At 39.0% G+C, this 16275-nt stretch overlaps 1 protein-coding gene across 28 annotated transcripts in view; it reads left to right on the top strand.

Moving 5' to 3' along the window:
• The first annotated feature begins 2702 nt into the window (after positions 1 to 2702).
• LOC136345514 (collagen alpha chain CG42342-like) overlaps positions 2703 to 16275 on the top strand; it is a 148315-nt gene continuing 134742 nt past the window's right edge. For all 28 annotated transcript variants that reach the window (XM_066293917.1, XM_066293916.1, XM_066293907.1 and 25 more), the window contains exon 1: positions 2703 to 3264. In XM_066293917.1, coding sequence (XP_066150014.1) covers positions 2931 to 3264 — 334 coding nt within the window. In that variant the 5' untranslated portion in view covers positions 2703 to 2930. The remainder of the gene's footprint in view (positions 3265 to 16275) is intronic.

Below are 16275 nucleotides of genomic sequence, written 5' to 3'. Positions count from 1 at the left end.
TTTTTAAATGACCCCACAAGAAAAAGTCCAATGGTGATAAATCAGGCGATTTTGGGGGCCATTCGATGAAACTTCTTTTACCAATTCAGTGTTCAGGAAAACGATGATCCGTACAGGAACTGGATAGTGTAGCAGAGCGCCATCATGTTAAAAGAGTACATCATTCTGTGTGATTTGATCGTCGTCTTCAATGATATCCACGAAGCGAGGGTAGATGAAGTCTTGAAGCTGACTGGGATAAAATTCACCCGTCAGGTTAGCAGGTGGAAAGAAAGGTTCGACAATACAATTTCGTCAAATTCCAGCCCATACGTTTAATTTTTTTGAATACTGTGAATACTGTTCCCTCATAATTATAGGATTCGGATCACTAATACTTGCAATTATGTCTGTCGAAACCATCGAGAAAGAATGTACATTCGTCATGAAAGCATTTAGTATATAAAAAATTGGAATTAATCAAAATGCTTTCACTCATCACCTCACAAAATTACATGCTGCGATCAGGATCATCTTCGTCGAGTCCAAGAATGAAGTGCATCTTATAGAGATGGAAATTATACTTTTTCAAGATCCTCTGAATACTACTACGTGGAATACCTGAATTTGCTTCTAATTCTCGGGTGCTTGACATAAACATTTCTTGATTTACGAGTTCAATTTGTCCCAAAATTGCAATCTGTGCAGCCTCGTTGATAACGGTGTGTCATCTTTCATGGTCTTTAATAGCAACGGATCCAGCCTCCATGAATTTAGATATTAAATTTGTCACGTAGGGATGGCTCAGATTCTTACCGGGATACCTTCCATTAAAATTCTTGCAGTTTCTCGGGCTATTTCACTGTTTCTGAATTGGATGGTGACAGTTCCAAACCTCTTTGCAGTGGCGTAACCATGATGCTCTGAATCGTCGGATGAATCGGCAAATTTCGCGGTATAATTCTGATCAGTGTAAAATCGCAGCAAAACTACCCGTTCAATGGTAAAAAAACCCACCACCTTATCTTGAGAATTTGACGATGAACATAATTTTTTGTAGCATTAATGAGTTTATTATTATTAAGTTTTGGGCCATTTTTTCGTCGTTTTATTTCGCCGATATTTTAAAACGGTTTTTCAGAATACTTAAAGGCGGAACAAAAAAATTCAACATACTTGTAAACAGAATTGAAATACCTCTGATTCGATGTGCCACTTGAGCCCCCGTGCCATTTAAGATTCTCGAAGGGGTTGCCACCGCGTTTAGGGGGATGACTCTACACTTCCGAATTTATGACCCAAAAATGTCCCCCTTAAAAGCAAAATTGACGTGTCCCGAGATTTTCCGAAGAAAAAACTTTCATTCAAGATATTTCAGGTGGACTGCTTTAAATAAGCCACCCTGTATGTGTGTGTGTGTGTTTTTTTTTAATTTCTGTATGTGTCGGCTTGGCGAATTCTGTTCTTCGACTCGACGAACGTGGCTATACCGGGTGATTCTAGATAAATGGGACAAACAAATATCTTGAAATCGAGAAGATCTGTAAAAAAACGTCCAAATAAACTTTTTTTTGTATTTTCGGTGGCTCAACTTCTTGTGCTGTTAATTTTTTTCCAAGGTTGCCTTCACTTGCCATTTACGGTCAACTTCGTATTTTCAAACGGAACACCCAATTTTTCTTAGAGATTCAAATTCCTTGTTGGCAGTAAAAACGTTTTTACTTGAAACCTTTTTTTTCTAAAAGCAATGAAATTGATAATAATGCAGAACACAAAACAAAAATGGACTCCTCAAAAATGTATCATTTTTGAATGAATCAAGGTTCAAAAACTGCGGTCATGGTGAATTGCCACATGCATTGTTGGTCGATCGAGAATCCGCATTGGTTGCGTGAAGCGGAAAGACAGCGACCACGAACTTTCATGTTTGGTGTGGTATTATAGGGGACATCTGTTTGGGCCACACTTCATCGATAAATACCTCAATGCAGAAAAGTATTGGAATTTTTGGCTAGAAGATTTACCACACCTTGAGGAAGCTTATTTAGAGCGAATGTTGACAATGTCGCTTCAACGCGATGACTGCTCTGCTTATTATACCAAAACAGGATATAAGCCCTCATTTATACCTTGGAGGAAGTTTTAGACTAGCGTTTAAATACTAATTCATACGGTGTTCTGGAACTCCACCAGGAGGATGAGGATCGAGGCACAGTTGCGCAATTAGACATGATGAAATTGGCACCTCCGCGTTGTAGAAGAGCAGTAAATTATTTTGAATTAGCTCGTCAAGTAATCTGCAGAAACAAAAGAACTTTTTCCCAAAGTTTTCTTTTTTTCAATCCCTTCCGAAGCTCTTGGGAATTTTTAAAATTTTACAACGACATATTCTAAAGCTCAAAATTCGCGCAACTTCGTCCCAAATTTATCCGACCTCGCATCTTTTGTGGTTGCCACCGTCCCCACAGCTGATCTCTAGAAACGGACGCTCCGTATAACAAAACTCTATAAAGAAATAAACAGTTCCGTTTCAGAAGGTTTGCCCAAGGAGAGCGAGTAATGAAGAACGGAAACCTTCATGTGTAACAATGTTACAATGGAAACTCAAAACACGGAGTTTAAAACTTTTCTCAAAATCTGAACATCTCCTCTATTATTGCTCTCCCACCAACCCGCATGGCGCAAAAGTTAGAGCTTGGAGCTTTCAGTCAGTTAAGCTGCGGTGCTTGATCGTGTCGTTTCAGTGTCGCTGCGCGTTCGAAGCTCGATCTACACCGAACTCGCGTGCATTTAAGCTCTCGCCTGAGAAAATCTCCAATTCGGTGGGGTTTGCAAACATGTATAAAGGGGGATGAAAAGCGGTCATTATACGACAAACACCCGATCCGGCGCGATGATGGACTGACTGCTAACAAGCACTATTGTTAAAAATTTTCCAAAGAGGGGCTAAAATGGATTCGGATCCCCTCACTGGGGCCGAAAAGGCCAAACTTTACGGGGACAAGAAATCTCCAACGAGCGGGCTCAATTTTGTGATGTGTATCCTTTGTGCAGTGAGTGTCGTCATGAGTGGATACAACAGTTGGAATGAGTTTTATTTGAAAACGAAGATAACTGTACTGGAAGAGAGAGTCCTCCATTTGGAGGAGAGACTCTTGGAAAATTTGAGTTTTGCGGATACGGAGCAGAGGTTCGACGAGAGCAGGAACAGAGCGGTCAGGGATTTGGCTGCCAAAAGTCAGCCGCACATGCAAAGAGACGCACCTGAATGTGTCTGCCCGGCAGGTGAGGAATCGTTTAAGACCCTGTAGAACTGAACAATTAACGTAGTTTACGCTAGTCTAAAACCTAACAAAGACGACGGTCAATAATTGGAGGATCGCGAGAATTTTGAATGAATTGTTTCGAACCAAAGAAATGACTTGGCAGTTTTCCCTCTTGGCAGCATTTTGAAAGCTCTAATTTACACTGATAAGCTTAACTGACAACGCAACAAACTACACATTATTTTGGCCCCAATTTCAGCTCTCGGCCTCGATTAAAGAAGGCAATTAAAGAACCATTTACTTACGTACGATAGGCAGAGTTGATAATCCTTTGATGATTGAGGATTTGGCAGATCGCAATCTAATATTTGCCTACAGCAAAATAACATAAAGAGCATGCTTCGTTGGCATTTTATGGATTAACCGATTTGAAGGATCACTGCAAAAGGATGAAAGTCTTTGTTCTCATATTGGTATTTCCAAACAAATCAAATTCGAATTTTTCATACCCAGTCGAATATTACGTATTAATCCTCGGCTCCTTTTTCCCTTGAAATAGGGAACGTTGAATAGCGAGCATTAAACTTTTGCGTTAAGGCAAATCTGAAGGCGAGTAGTTTCCTCGAATCCCTTATACCAGTCAATAATATTAAGATTTTAGAATATTCCAGGTCTACCTATTTTGCTGGAAGCATTAAGATAACACGGCCCTCAAAAGATAAAGATTCACAATATCGCCTTTGTGCAGGCTCCTATCCTAGGAGAAACCATTAAAAGTGCGTGAATGATTTATTCGCATGAGGCCTGCATCATACTAAAAACTATGTAAAATGCTAAACAAGCTAAATAAAAAATTTATTAGGACAAATAGCTCGGTAAAATATGAGTTTACATAATGAGCTTAAACAAGAAGCTGAGTGAAAAGCGTTTCATTCCGGAATGGCTCCTAATGTGTTGCGAGTTAAGCTGGGAATTAAACGATATAAACCTTTAGCGTCGAAAAGAACTTCCATGGAAAATAACTGTGTCCTGGATCGTCTCCATCTCCGAATCCCGAAGTTCTTCGTTGTCGGCAAAGAATGCAGTTTCCTGAAAGTTGATAAATCAATAAAACTTGGGATGAAATTAACGAATTTCATCAAAATAAAAATGTTTTCAGAATCTGTTTCGATCCACTCATCAATATGTTCTTCAATCCTCTTGTCGCCTATCGACTTCGAGTTTTGAGTGCTGTAAAATCCTGGCCTTCTCCATCTTCTAGCTGTCCACAACTGTGGCAAGTTAGCTTAATTTCCAGTTTAGGGAGAAAATTAGCAAAGTTTTGAATTTCTATTACAGACCCATTTGCACAGCGCAAGCAAATTTTTGGAGAAATTCTTCTGCATATATATGTGTGTACCCGGTGCCCCATAGGAGACTATGCTCTTTAAAAGTTAAATGAAAACTGCCACTCGAAGTAAAAACATCTTCTATTGGGTTAACACATAGCTAATTCTATGGTATTTGTTATTAATTTAAATAACTATTTGATTTTTAAAAATCGTGTCTTCTGCGTGCCCCCCAGCTACTTCAAGGCAGTTTTGAACTCTAAATTCAAAATTTTGCATCACCCGGTGAACTAAATCTTCACCTATTCGTGCGAGGTCACTTCGAATCCAGTTTGTTAACTCTAGAATTATGGCTAACAAAGCTGAACAAAGATTTTTCGACTGCGAAGCTTTTTGGCAAACTGTTCGCAGGAACTTCTACGCCAATGGTGGACAAGCAGTGATAACAAATTTCAAAAATAATCGTTAGAGATCTACCCGTTTTGATAACTAATTTGAATCTCACCAAAACCGATGAATTTTTCTTTCGCGGATCAAGATCAAGATGGGAAATTTGCTTCGCCGGATAACGCAACATTTTGAATTTTGAATTCGAAATTGCGTTGAAGTTGATGGGGGCCGTTTCGAAGAGACGATTTTTAGAAACTGAATTCTTATTTTTAGTTAATAATAAATTCCATAGTTTCAGCTGTATATTGGTCCAATAAGAGATTATTTCAGTTTAATCGGAAAGTGTTCATTCGTCTCTTTTATGGGGAACCCTGTACAAACCAAATTGAACAAAGAAGCGTTCGTCGGCAACACTTGAACGTTGTAAGTTTATGAACTTGTAAAGTGTAGTAATTTCGGGTTAAAACTGTAATTGAAGGGATAAAATTCGTAGGTGATCAGTGAGTCACGACAGAATAACGGAAAAAATAATTTAACAGAACGCAATGGGAATCGCAGGCAGACATCAGCTCTACCATTTCGTGGATTTAGGCAAGTTGATCCCATTTGCTGAAAATTCATGCAGAATCTCCATGGTAGCATTTCCATAAGCTTATGTTTCCATTAACCAGTCAGAGCAAGTTTCGAACAAGTGTTTGACCTGATGATTGGACATGTTAAGAAAGTATTGAGGGCATTTCCGTAAAAATTCATGGGCGTTAAATTAGAAAGCAAATAGAACGTTGGCTAACCTGACGGCACGTGTTTCTATTTATTGGTTTCATCAGGCACGCATATGTGGACAAAATATATGTATATCACAAAACTTATACCCGAAGAGATACGCCCATGCAGGTGTAGTCAGGAAGGGATGGAAAAAGAAAGGAAATTGCGAACCACAGACTCTGGCACTTTGTAGATTTCGTCAAATCGAAAAGTAGAAGGGGATGCCGAGGGGTCAATCGGGACCTTCTTCCGTTGCTGCTTGAAAGCTCATTCCAAATGTGTGCAATTATCCGCGCAAAAATTTTCTAAAGGCGGTTACCCACGGCACGTGCGCGGTCGTCCCACTGCCTACATTTTTAGCTGATAGAAACGTTTTGGGTGAATCCACGTAATGGCACAGCTAATGCCTGCTAGTGGCTTCCATTTCCTTTTTTTCTCGCCCCCTCCAGGTTATACCAGTACGTGCGTATTTCTTCGAACATATGAGAGAGTAACAAGGGGCATACCTACTTGGTGCAAACCATAGCGGAATAAATTACGTAATGAAAGCAGGTGTTTTCGTTTCCCAATTCAGTTAACAAATGGGACCATTAACAACAACGGTTGCTCCTAATCCTACAGATACAAAGCGTAGTCTGAATGAGTCCAAATGTTACCATTTTCTGATGATTTTTTCATCGAACAGCAAAATTAGCATAAAATATTTCTAAAATTTGTTAGAAAATCCGATTTTGTGTGCCTCGTGCCATATTGTAATACCTCCCTCCGACCGTCCCGTGGGATCTTACACTCGCAATTATTGATTTCTTACAACCGGTTAGATAAATAGCTATTCCAAGAAACATTGACATTTTTTTAAGTTTTAAAGTTTTATTTCGCAAGCAGAGAGATCCGGTCCGGGATCGGAAAAACAAACAATATTGTATTTTCCGATCCTTTAGGTCAATTCTGCCCTCTTGACCAGTAAACTTCAGTTTCAGGTAGAAAAATTGTATGGAACGGGTATGCTTTCTTGCTCGTTTTAGAATTAAGAAATTGGAGGGAATCGTCAAAGATCTAGAAAGTAAATAAATTCTTAGAAGTTTTATTTGTTTATACGCGGAAATCAGTTCAAAAACAAAATATCTCAATCGGAAATTGTTGAAAATGCGCAAAAAACTTGAAAATAAAAAAATGAAAATTGAATAAGGACGTGTCAATACTTCAATAAAGCCTTTCGAACCCTAATAGATCTTCGAGTAGGAAATACCTTAAAGGAAAAGAACCCGAAAGGTTAAAGGTTCAATGGGTATCACGGAAAAAAATCTTAGAAGTTCTAGAATTAACAACCCCCCAAAAACCTTTTGCCTTCGCTGGGGAAATAAAACAACCACTGTGCGAAGCAAGGAAATGGGCTGGTTTGCAACACAAAGCTTGGGATGGTCACAGTGACATCATCGATGGTCAAGAAAACGAAAAAGTTTCTTCAAGAAGTCTCGCGTTCAGCGGTTCCAAGAAACTGCTTCTCTATTTTTGGTGCTTTGTTGAATAAATAATGCACTGAGTTGTGAAGACAAAGATGAGTGAAAAGGCATTGTTGGCCATTTTCTTTGCTCATATATTTAATTTCAAACTGTAATTAATGAATAAAAGTTACTTGGGAAACTGCAAAATATGTCGTCACATCTTCAGCTTCGTAGATGTTTGGCATAGGCCAAGCAATACATTAATTATAAAAGATTTATAGTCAAATATTAACATTATTTGAAGCAGGATTTAAGGTTTTTTTTTTAGCTTTTACACATAAAACGCAACCGATAATACTAATATTACTCATAAAGGAAATTACGATTTAATTTATTTTCTTTAAACCTCGTTTCAAGACCTGCTTTAAGCGATACGCAGATTGGATTGGAAACCAGGAACGTAAGGAACCAAGGGAAGTTGAGATGATGAGGCTGAAGTTTATATTACCGAACATTTTAACGGCTGAAAACATTTGGGTGAAAACCCCGATGATGTTATAAATCAGCCTGGAAAAGTGCCTAAGAGATTAGATAGTTATGCTAAAATATAATACTCTCTCAAATTGATGAAGACCTTGTTAGGTCGAATTACGCCTAAATTGCAAATTTCATCTGAAATCTTGCCGTATTTAAAACTTCTGTAAATTATTTTCCTAATTACAGACTGCAATGGATTTTTTAACTTCATACTCATTAGGATCTCTTTTTCGCTTTTCGTCCAGCTTTCCTTTTAGAACTTTCTCTAGTTTCTCTATAATCTCACTGATGGTGCCTGTTGTTTGTGTCTCGTCGCCGTTGCCCGAACACATTGTTCGATGCCTAGCAACCAAAAATAATTGAAAGTAGCATGGAATACGGAATTTTCCACGAGGATAGAGAACGGACAAGAAATATGACTTTAGACGTTCTGAGGAAGGCAATGGAAGAAAAATATCTCGGAATTCAAGGCGAAACTAGCCATTGCGAGATACTCTCTAGAAGTAGTCTTTTTGGAGTTCTCACGATGTTCCGGTATTTCTAAGTTTATGTGATTTTTTCGCAATCACCGTATGCCTAGTTATGCTGCGCGGAATATGTATCTTCGCATTGCCGTTGGCGGCAGATAGATGCATTTTCCTCAACATTTCCCATCACCCTGTACGCTCTAGTTTCGAACAAATTAGCATAATTTTTGCTTCAAAACGCGGCTCAAAACTCACTAATTAAATTTTTTTTTGTTCGTTGAAAACTACGAAATCAGCTTTTGCATCATGTTATGGCAAATTGCGGTTGAGCCGTGCGCTGACGACCCTTCAGGAAAACGTAATGGCGCGATGAGAAACCGACCTTAATATTATCGATAATTTAAATATTTAATTGCCCTAATCATATGTTAATAAAGCTCGGTGATTTAAGGCGTGTACTTAAGCCTAGGCTTAGAGAGTTTCCGCGTATGGTACGAGCTTATTATCTGTTCGTACACATTGGGCAACTAATCTTCATTTTATGTATTTTACTGAATTAAGGCTGCACTCTCCCGCCGGTTAAGTTCGTCCCGGTACTAGAGTGGGCTTAACCGAGGTCTCAGTTCACGTCTCCAATTACAGATTTATCAAGAGCAAATAGCCTCTCCTCGGACATGGCAGTTGACGAGCTACTCCAAATAGGAGATCACGGCCCGTACGGCCGAAATTTACAGACGAACCTCTTCGAATATTTCAAATTTTAGTGTCTCGGCACTTTATTACGGTCACTGCTATCTAACTCTATTGTCGTTTCTGGTTGGTCCAACAATGAAGACGAAGGTAAAATATTTACCTGGGCATGCAAAAGCCGAGCCGTTACATCTTTCTCGCGCCGTCCACTGTCCTTTTTATGGTTTTTACACCTAATTCTCAAACACGTTGTGGACCCACATTTTCGCAAGTGATTAAATCAGAATGTGTTTTCGTGTAGCATTAGTGTCGCGCGTTCACTCCTTTTCAATTAGTGCACATGGCAGATTTACAATCTTTGAATTTCAAAAGCTCCGACATTGGCGGGAATTAATTCCAATTTCTGCGCCATAAATCAGCCCGACCCATAAATATTCTGGATACCAATTAAGTTATATCTCATATTTAATCCAGCATTCTCTGTAATTTTAACATTAAGCTACCGCTAAACATGTATCGATCTTTAGTTGCCAACTACAGGCAAGTTTTGAGATTGATTGTCTAACTTTCCGGGCTTTCCCGTCAATAAAGTTAATTTATTCAAGTCTCTCTCTCTGAAATAATAGTAAAATAACTGATTGCTAAAGTTGAAGGAAATTTGATACAAAACCTATAGAAATCCCTCATACCCCGTTATTCGAGGGTCGTCGTAGTAATTAACTGTTCAACAATATCACGTTTCCTTGCGAGCAAAAGGCCGGGTTGGGTGGTCCCATAAAACAATATTAAAAATGAGCACAATAAGCTAAATAAGACTATGCAAATTTCGACAAATTTATGCGAACAATTTTAATATAAATGACTATGTAAATCGATGCATCAATATAGTAATATGGCGTGTCATTCCTCGAGGCGGAGCGAAGAAGTGATTGTCAGAGAACCCAAAAAGAGAAATAATAAGTGTCTAGTAGGAATTTAAAACTGACACGTTGAATTTAATAAGCTGTATTAGTATCGGGAAACTTAATATTTAGACCGGCATAGGAATACACAGTTACGTTCTCAAGCCGCATGTACTCGGAGTATTAGATCCTTTACATTATCTATGGAGGCAATGCAACACCCTGCATAAGAAGGCCATTAAATATGAGCCTGTAAGTTTATTGACTCTTGAAAGCCATGTTGTGCTGGCCATGCATGAGTTCAAACGATTGTTATGGCCCCCTTTGTCCATTTCCAATGGCAATCCATGTCAATACGATATCTATGACGCAATTGTTCGGATATTGAGCGGTACTTTCAGATCTATCCTATACTGGCCTTTGGTCGACTTTTTTGCGGGTGAAGTAACGCTTTCTCATGATTTAATTTTCAGAGTGCGCCTGGTGCAGTCCGCATCGTGAAATCCGGTACTCGCGATGACGCTCGAGTGGAACAGCCACCAGTTTTCTTCCCTACAATTCGGGTTGAAATTGCAACTTTAGTACTCTTTCTTCGCGATTAATCAAAAAAATAATAAATAAACAAAAAAAAAAACGCGCGTCACCCGCGAAAGAAATCAGTAGCGTCCACTTGTGTCCGCAACACCAATATCAGAACGGAACTTGCCTTGGGTCAGTGATGAAAATCCAAATATTCGGAAATCTATCGGGTCGTTCGATAATTAACGTCGTATTTTTTACGTTTTTTTCAAAGTGAAAATACTTATATTAATAATAAATATTAATCAACGGTGTAGTGGCCATCTTGGTAGATGACCTGTCGCCATCTTTCGGCAAGTTGGAAAATTCCGCGTTCGAAAAAGCCTTGATTTTTACAAGCAAAAATCGATTTAACTCGTTTTCAACGGCTCGATCGGAATCGAAATTTTTACCATTCAAATGATTATGAGGAGAACGAAACAAATAATAATCCGATGGCGGCAAGTCGGGGCTGTATGGGGGATGAGGTATCGGTTCCCAATTTGGTTCCAATAATTTTTGACGCGTTATTAAAGACGCATGGGGTCTGACGTTATCATGATGGAACAGGACCCCTTTGCGATTGGCGAGTTCAGGACGTTTTCTTTTGATTTCTTCGTTCAATTTCGATGGCTGACGACAGTAAACATTCGAATCGATAGTTCGGTTTCTCGGAAGCAGTTCAAAACAAAGAATACCCTTGTAGTCCCACCACACAGATAGCAAAATCTTCTTTTGATGAATATTGGCTTTGGACGTCGATTGCGCAGGTTCATCTTGTTTGGTCCATGATCGTTTTCGGCCTACGTCATCGTAGACAATCCATTTTTCATCACCCGTTATGACTCTTTTTAGAAGTGGGTCGTTTTGGTTAAGACTCGGCAAAGAATCGCATGCGTTAATGCGTTGGGCGAGGTGAATTTCCTTCAATTCGCGAGGAACCCAAACGTCCAATTTGCTAACGTACCCAAGCTCATTTAAATGCAGAGAAACGGTTGAATTCGATACGTTCAACTCTTCTGCTAGTCGTCATACGCCGATTAGCTTCGATTAAGGCCTTTATTTTATCGTTATCAATGGTGATTGGGCGTCCAGTGTGTGTGGTGCATCTTGGACATTAAAATTTCCGGAACGAGTGCGAGAAAACCAACGCTGGCACTGACGTCCAGCGAGGCAGTTCTCACCGTAAACTTCACACAATTTCTTCTGCATTTTTGCCCTTTCGAAAGTAAAATAATAAAATGTGTCGATAATGCTCACTTTGATAGTCCATCTTCAACTTAAATCTTAGACAACTTCTTGTTTACTAATCACGTTCAATTTTCGATAGAAAAAAGTCTAAAACATAACCTTTAAAATGGCATATGATAATGTAGGCGACGAGATCACTATGTATAAATTAAGCCATCTATGAGAACAAAACGACATTAATTATCGAACAACCCAACACATTATTTTGATAATGTTTTCTCGCGACTATTTTTTCAATTTTCCACTCCGGTTGTGGCAGAGCCAGTAGCGTCCGTTTCTCTGTATCAACAATTTCTGACCACTTGAGACGTATTTTTAAAACAAACACACGCCGAAACGCCAATGTCGGAAGCGAATTTGACTTGTTTGATTTTCACACGGTTCGAAGAAGCTCCGACTCACTAACGATTCGCGATCGTTGAAACTTTTGTCCATAAAAGTTGGACAATCACGTTGAAACAATTGTCCTCATCATTTTTTTATTGATTGTTGGTGACCCAACGTCGAAGCGATAGGCACAGCCCGCAGGTCTATTGACCAGCTCCAGCCACTGAATCGGTAACTACGGACCTTAATGGTTCCGCTCAGAGAAAATCGTGCCGGCTTGCTCATTGCGTGGGTAATATTCCTCTGTTCATGTTTCGTTTATTTCAAAAAAAAAAAAAACAACATTTTTTGGTGCTCACAATACTGTTCATCTAGCAGCCCTTCGTGAGCGTTTCCCCAACCTCTCCGATATTTTCTTAGGAACATTAAACGATATTAATCAGCTTCATCAGTTCCGCCATGTCCTCTAGGTATGCGATCGATTTCCCCGCTGAGTTCTTCCTTTGTGATATAAAAATCTTTGTGGAGTCCTCAGTAACTCGAAAATTGACGGAAAACCGTGACAAAGGGTCTGCGGAAGTTAAGAGTCTCTCGCAATATTTTAATTCGTTTTATATTCCTTCCTCGGAATGACTAAAAAGTCCATCTCCAAGTTATATAACTTTTTTTGTCATTGTAAGTTCCTTAATTTTTATTTTGCATTGTTACAAATTACTTTTCAAACTTTCATTATTGCAAGTTTTGAGGATCTGAAAAGGCTTTCCAGAGATGAACCAAATCTGACAACCATCTGGAACTCGCCATAATTTGGAGGCCCAGTTTCACGCACCTGAACTTCAACCAATTACAAGTGTCTAAACTTTCCCTTATAGGTACAATATGTCTTCATAATTTTACAGTGACGAAATGAATTGCCGAAACCGGATTCGTCAATTTACAAACCTGCCTGCGTTCCCCGTTTCAAATGCCTTTGATTGTCGCATCCGGGATGCCTTCTCTTATTATTCCCTCTGGATATATCAAGTTTGAAATTGCCAATTCAATTTTTTTGAATTGGAAAGACAGAGGAAGACGTTCAATGGGACCAAACGCAGTTAACTTAGAAATAACATATTATTTCGCATCGTTCTTATTCCCGGGGGTATCGTTGGTTGGTAATTTGCATCTTTAAGAACTTGAAAGGAAATGTGACGTGGAAAGTAACACCAATATCGGCAAATATCGTAATTTTCAAAATTTTAACTTCGAAACCCTTCGTATAACACCCTCCATGCAGATTAAAGGAATCTCCTCCGTGTTTGGGCACTAAGCGCCTGGATACAGGACGTTTTTTCACGAATGGTAAAAGGTGAAATGGGTGCATCATGGGCTCATTTTAAGATAAAAGCTTCGCATCAAGGTATATCCTAAATGCGCTTCCGTTTTATTTTACAAGGTGTTGAAGTTTCATCTGTTTCTCGATTTTCATTAACTTCTCTGTTATTTGTGGAGATAATTAACTCAAAATCGGTAGTAACAATCATTTTCGCTTTGGGAGGAAACTGAAAAAACAATGATCCAAAATACTCTACAGGACGGTATTTTTTCGTGGTCGCTCTCAAATATTTCACATCAGACCATTTTTTGTGACATCATCAGATTTCATTCATCAACTTCGTTGAGTCCTTTACGTCTTTTGTTGACCTTCTTGCCTCTTCGGGACTGTTTTATTAGGAACAACAGTTTAAGAGATATTTGCGCTGCTAATTTCGATTGTAATCAAAGTAGTTGATGAAAACGGACTGCCAGGCCCTATGGAAAACTCCCGGAGTACTCCTAATAGTTTGACCAAAATTTACGATTCCATTCCTTAACCCCTTCAGTGTTCGCTGATGTAGAATGTACTAAAGTGTTTGAATGTGTCTCAAAAGTACCGCTCTCCAGAGCATCTTAACGAATTGTCATTTCAGCCGCTTCCTAAGACGGAAATGATTGTTATTAGCAATTTTGAGTCAACTATCCTTACAAATAACAGAGGAATTAATAATTCGATTAAAATCAGAAAAAAAAACGAGACTTCGGCATCCTGTAACTGGAAAGGGGGGCAATTCAGGACATGTGTCTATATGAAGTTTCCATCTTTGGTATATATAGCTAATGATTATCCCCTTTTATGTTCTGCCGTCCATTAAGAAACACTATGTACATCTAGTCTATCTGGAGGTAACGAACTAATCGATTCTCTTATCCCGATTAATTCAGGGACTAACCCGCAAATTTTACCAACTCCCATCGCCATAAAGGTCTTCTTCCTCTCTCTCTCCCCTCCTTGATCCACTTTTCGCCCGTGATTTAAAATCGCCTCGCTAAACACTTTTTAGATAAGTTTTCATTCAACTGTTAAAGCGTCTTCAATTGGAACTGACAACATTATTTGGCCTAGTGCAAAGATATTTTCGAGTTTGCTCAAGAATCCTTTTCTGCCCCGATCTCGAGGACTTCGCCCCTTTATGTATTAACAAGTTTTACAGATAAGCAGCCGGAGGATCTTTGTCGACGGACGCTCCCAATCAAAAGGCAATTTTCTAGATATTTTGATTAATTACCCAGTTCTCTTCAGCGCGTCTCAAGTACAAAGAAGTTATCGGGGCCCACGTGGTTATTGTCCCGTTTGAGTGTGAAACGAGGACAATGCGAGGTTTTGGCTTTATTAAATGATCGCATCTCGGAAAATGACTGTAACTGGAAGCTGATTGTCTCTTGATTACCGGACATTAAAATGAGACTCTTGGGCAGACATTCGCGGTATAAAATACCGATTTTTATATCAATAAGAGCAACCGGGGAAAGACTCATCCAATTAACCAAATATTGATCTCTAGATAGGTAATACCACTCGAGATTACATCGAGTTTACTTAATTTAACCTTCGGGAAGGTTTAAAAGGATGAAAGTTTGCCAATGAAATTGATAATATAGAAATATTGATAATTGAACATACACAATTAGTTGCTATTAGGAAATATGCCTGAGCGACAAATGATTATTTACATAATTATGATTCCTGCGCATATGTCGATCATCCCAATGGGATGGTGGTAAATCTGAAGGTTTTTTTTTTGTATTTATTTTCCAAACGGAATGTCCTTTTGTGATTCCCATGGGATGCGACGTAGCTCGCAGCCAAAAGCAAATCCTGTTAAAATTTGTCTGAATACCTCAGTGCCCAAAATCCAACAGGGATCTAGATATATTAATGTGAACTTTTTTCAGTTGATATCCTGAAGTTTAATAGCGGTTTTTATGCACACGAAACAATGCTTTCATTATTTTTATGACAATGTACGCATATGATTGTCCACCAAAAACTTCAAATAACGCGTGTTTTGCAGTGAGCTATTGCCAACGCTCGTGGGATATCACGTTTTTAATGAGAGTGATCATCGTACAAAAAACTTAATTGAATATTACAGCGAAATATTTTGATAATAAATATGATAGAATGGAATAGTAAGTTGGATAATTTTGCAGCTCTTTATAAAATTCATATGGACGTAAATATTCATATCGCAACTCTAGTAGGTACACGTGATCTCTCTTTTATTCCGTTACAGTACTCTATCAGGGTTTGTTGCATCCAATTTTTTTGTTCATTTTAATTGTTACACACAAACTTTCCATTTTCAATCCTCTCACAACAACAAACCCCGAACAAATGTTTTAGTCGTCGTCGGCATAAAGAATTCCTACACGATCCGTAGTTGGAATTAGATTTTTTGTATATTGTTATTCTTCGTTTGGGCATGTATTCGGTCCTCTTTTTTTGGTACCTCACGTGCCCATAAAGGACGTAACCGGTGTAGTTTTCGAATAGATTTTCGATGAGAGAAACGCGATCAATTTTTCACGAATTTCAAATCGATCTCCTGATGTCATCTATGATGTTTCCATTCGATTGATGAAGTTTCATTCCGGCCAATATATGAGTTTTGGGCTCAATTACCACTCCACGGCTTCTCTCGCTGGGGCAAATTTTGAATACCGTCTGGGAGGGTGATTAAAAGCGCCGATTCGAGGTTTGGAATCTTCCAGACGAAGCAAAAAACACATTCAAAAACGTTTTTTTTGGCTTTGGATCGCACCTCCGGTCCTGTTCGGCTCGCAGAAGAAGCCTTCAAAACTCCGATAATTCTCATCAAACCACTAGCCCAAACGAGAACCTCACTGGACCCAGAACTTGCAGTGTCCTCGAAGATGTCAACGGGGGTTTTGCAAGCGGCCACTTTGAGTTGTTTCGCCTGACGCTTTAGTGGTGGATGTTTCACAGCTGCAATTTCTTTCAAGTCTCGCGGACAGGAAAAGTGCATGTTTCCCTCACATGACTCACTAAT

Source organism: Euwallacea fornicatus, chromosome 20 (assembly GCF_040115645.1).
Source record: "Euwallacea fornicatus isolate EFF26 chromosome 20, ASM4011564v1, whole genome shotgun sequence".
Lineage (NCBI taxonomy): Eukaryota > Metazoa > Arthropoda > Insecta > Coleoptera > Curculionidae > Euwallacea > Euwallacea fornicatus.
This window is presented reverse-complemented; position numbering and strand designations above follow the sequence as displayed.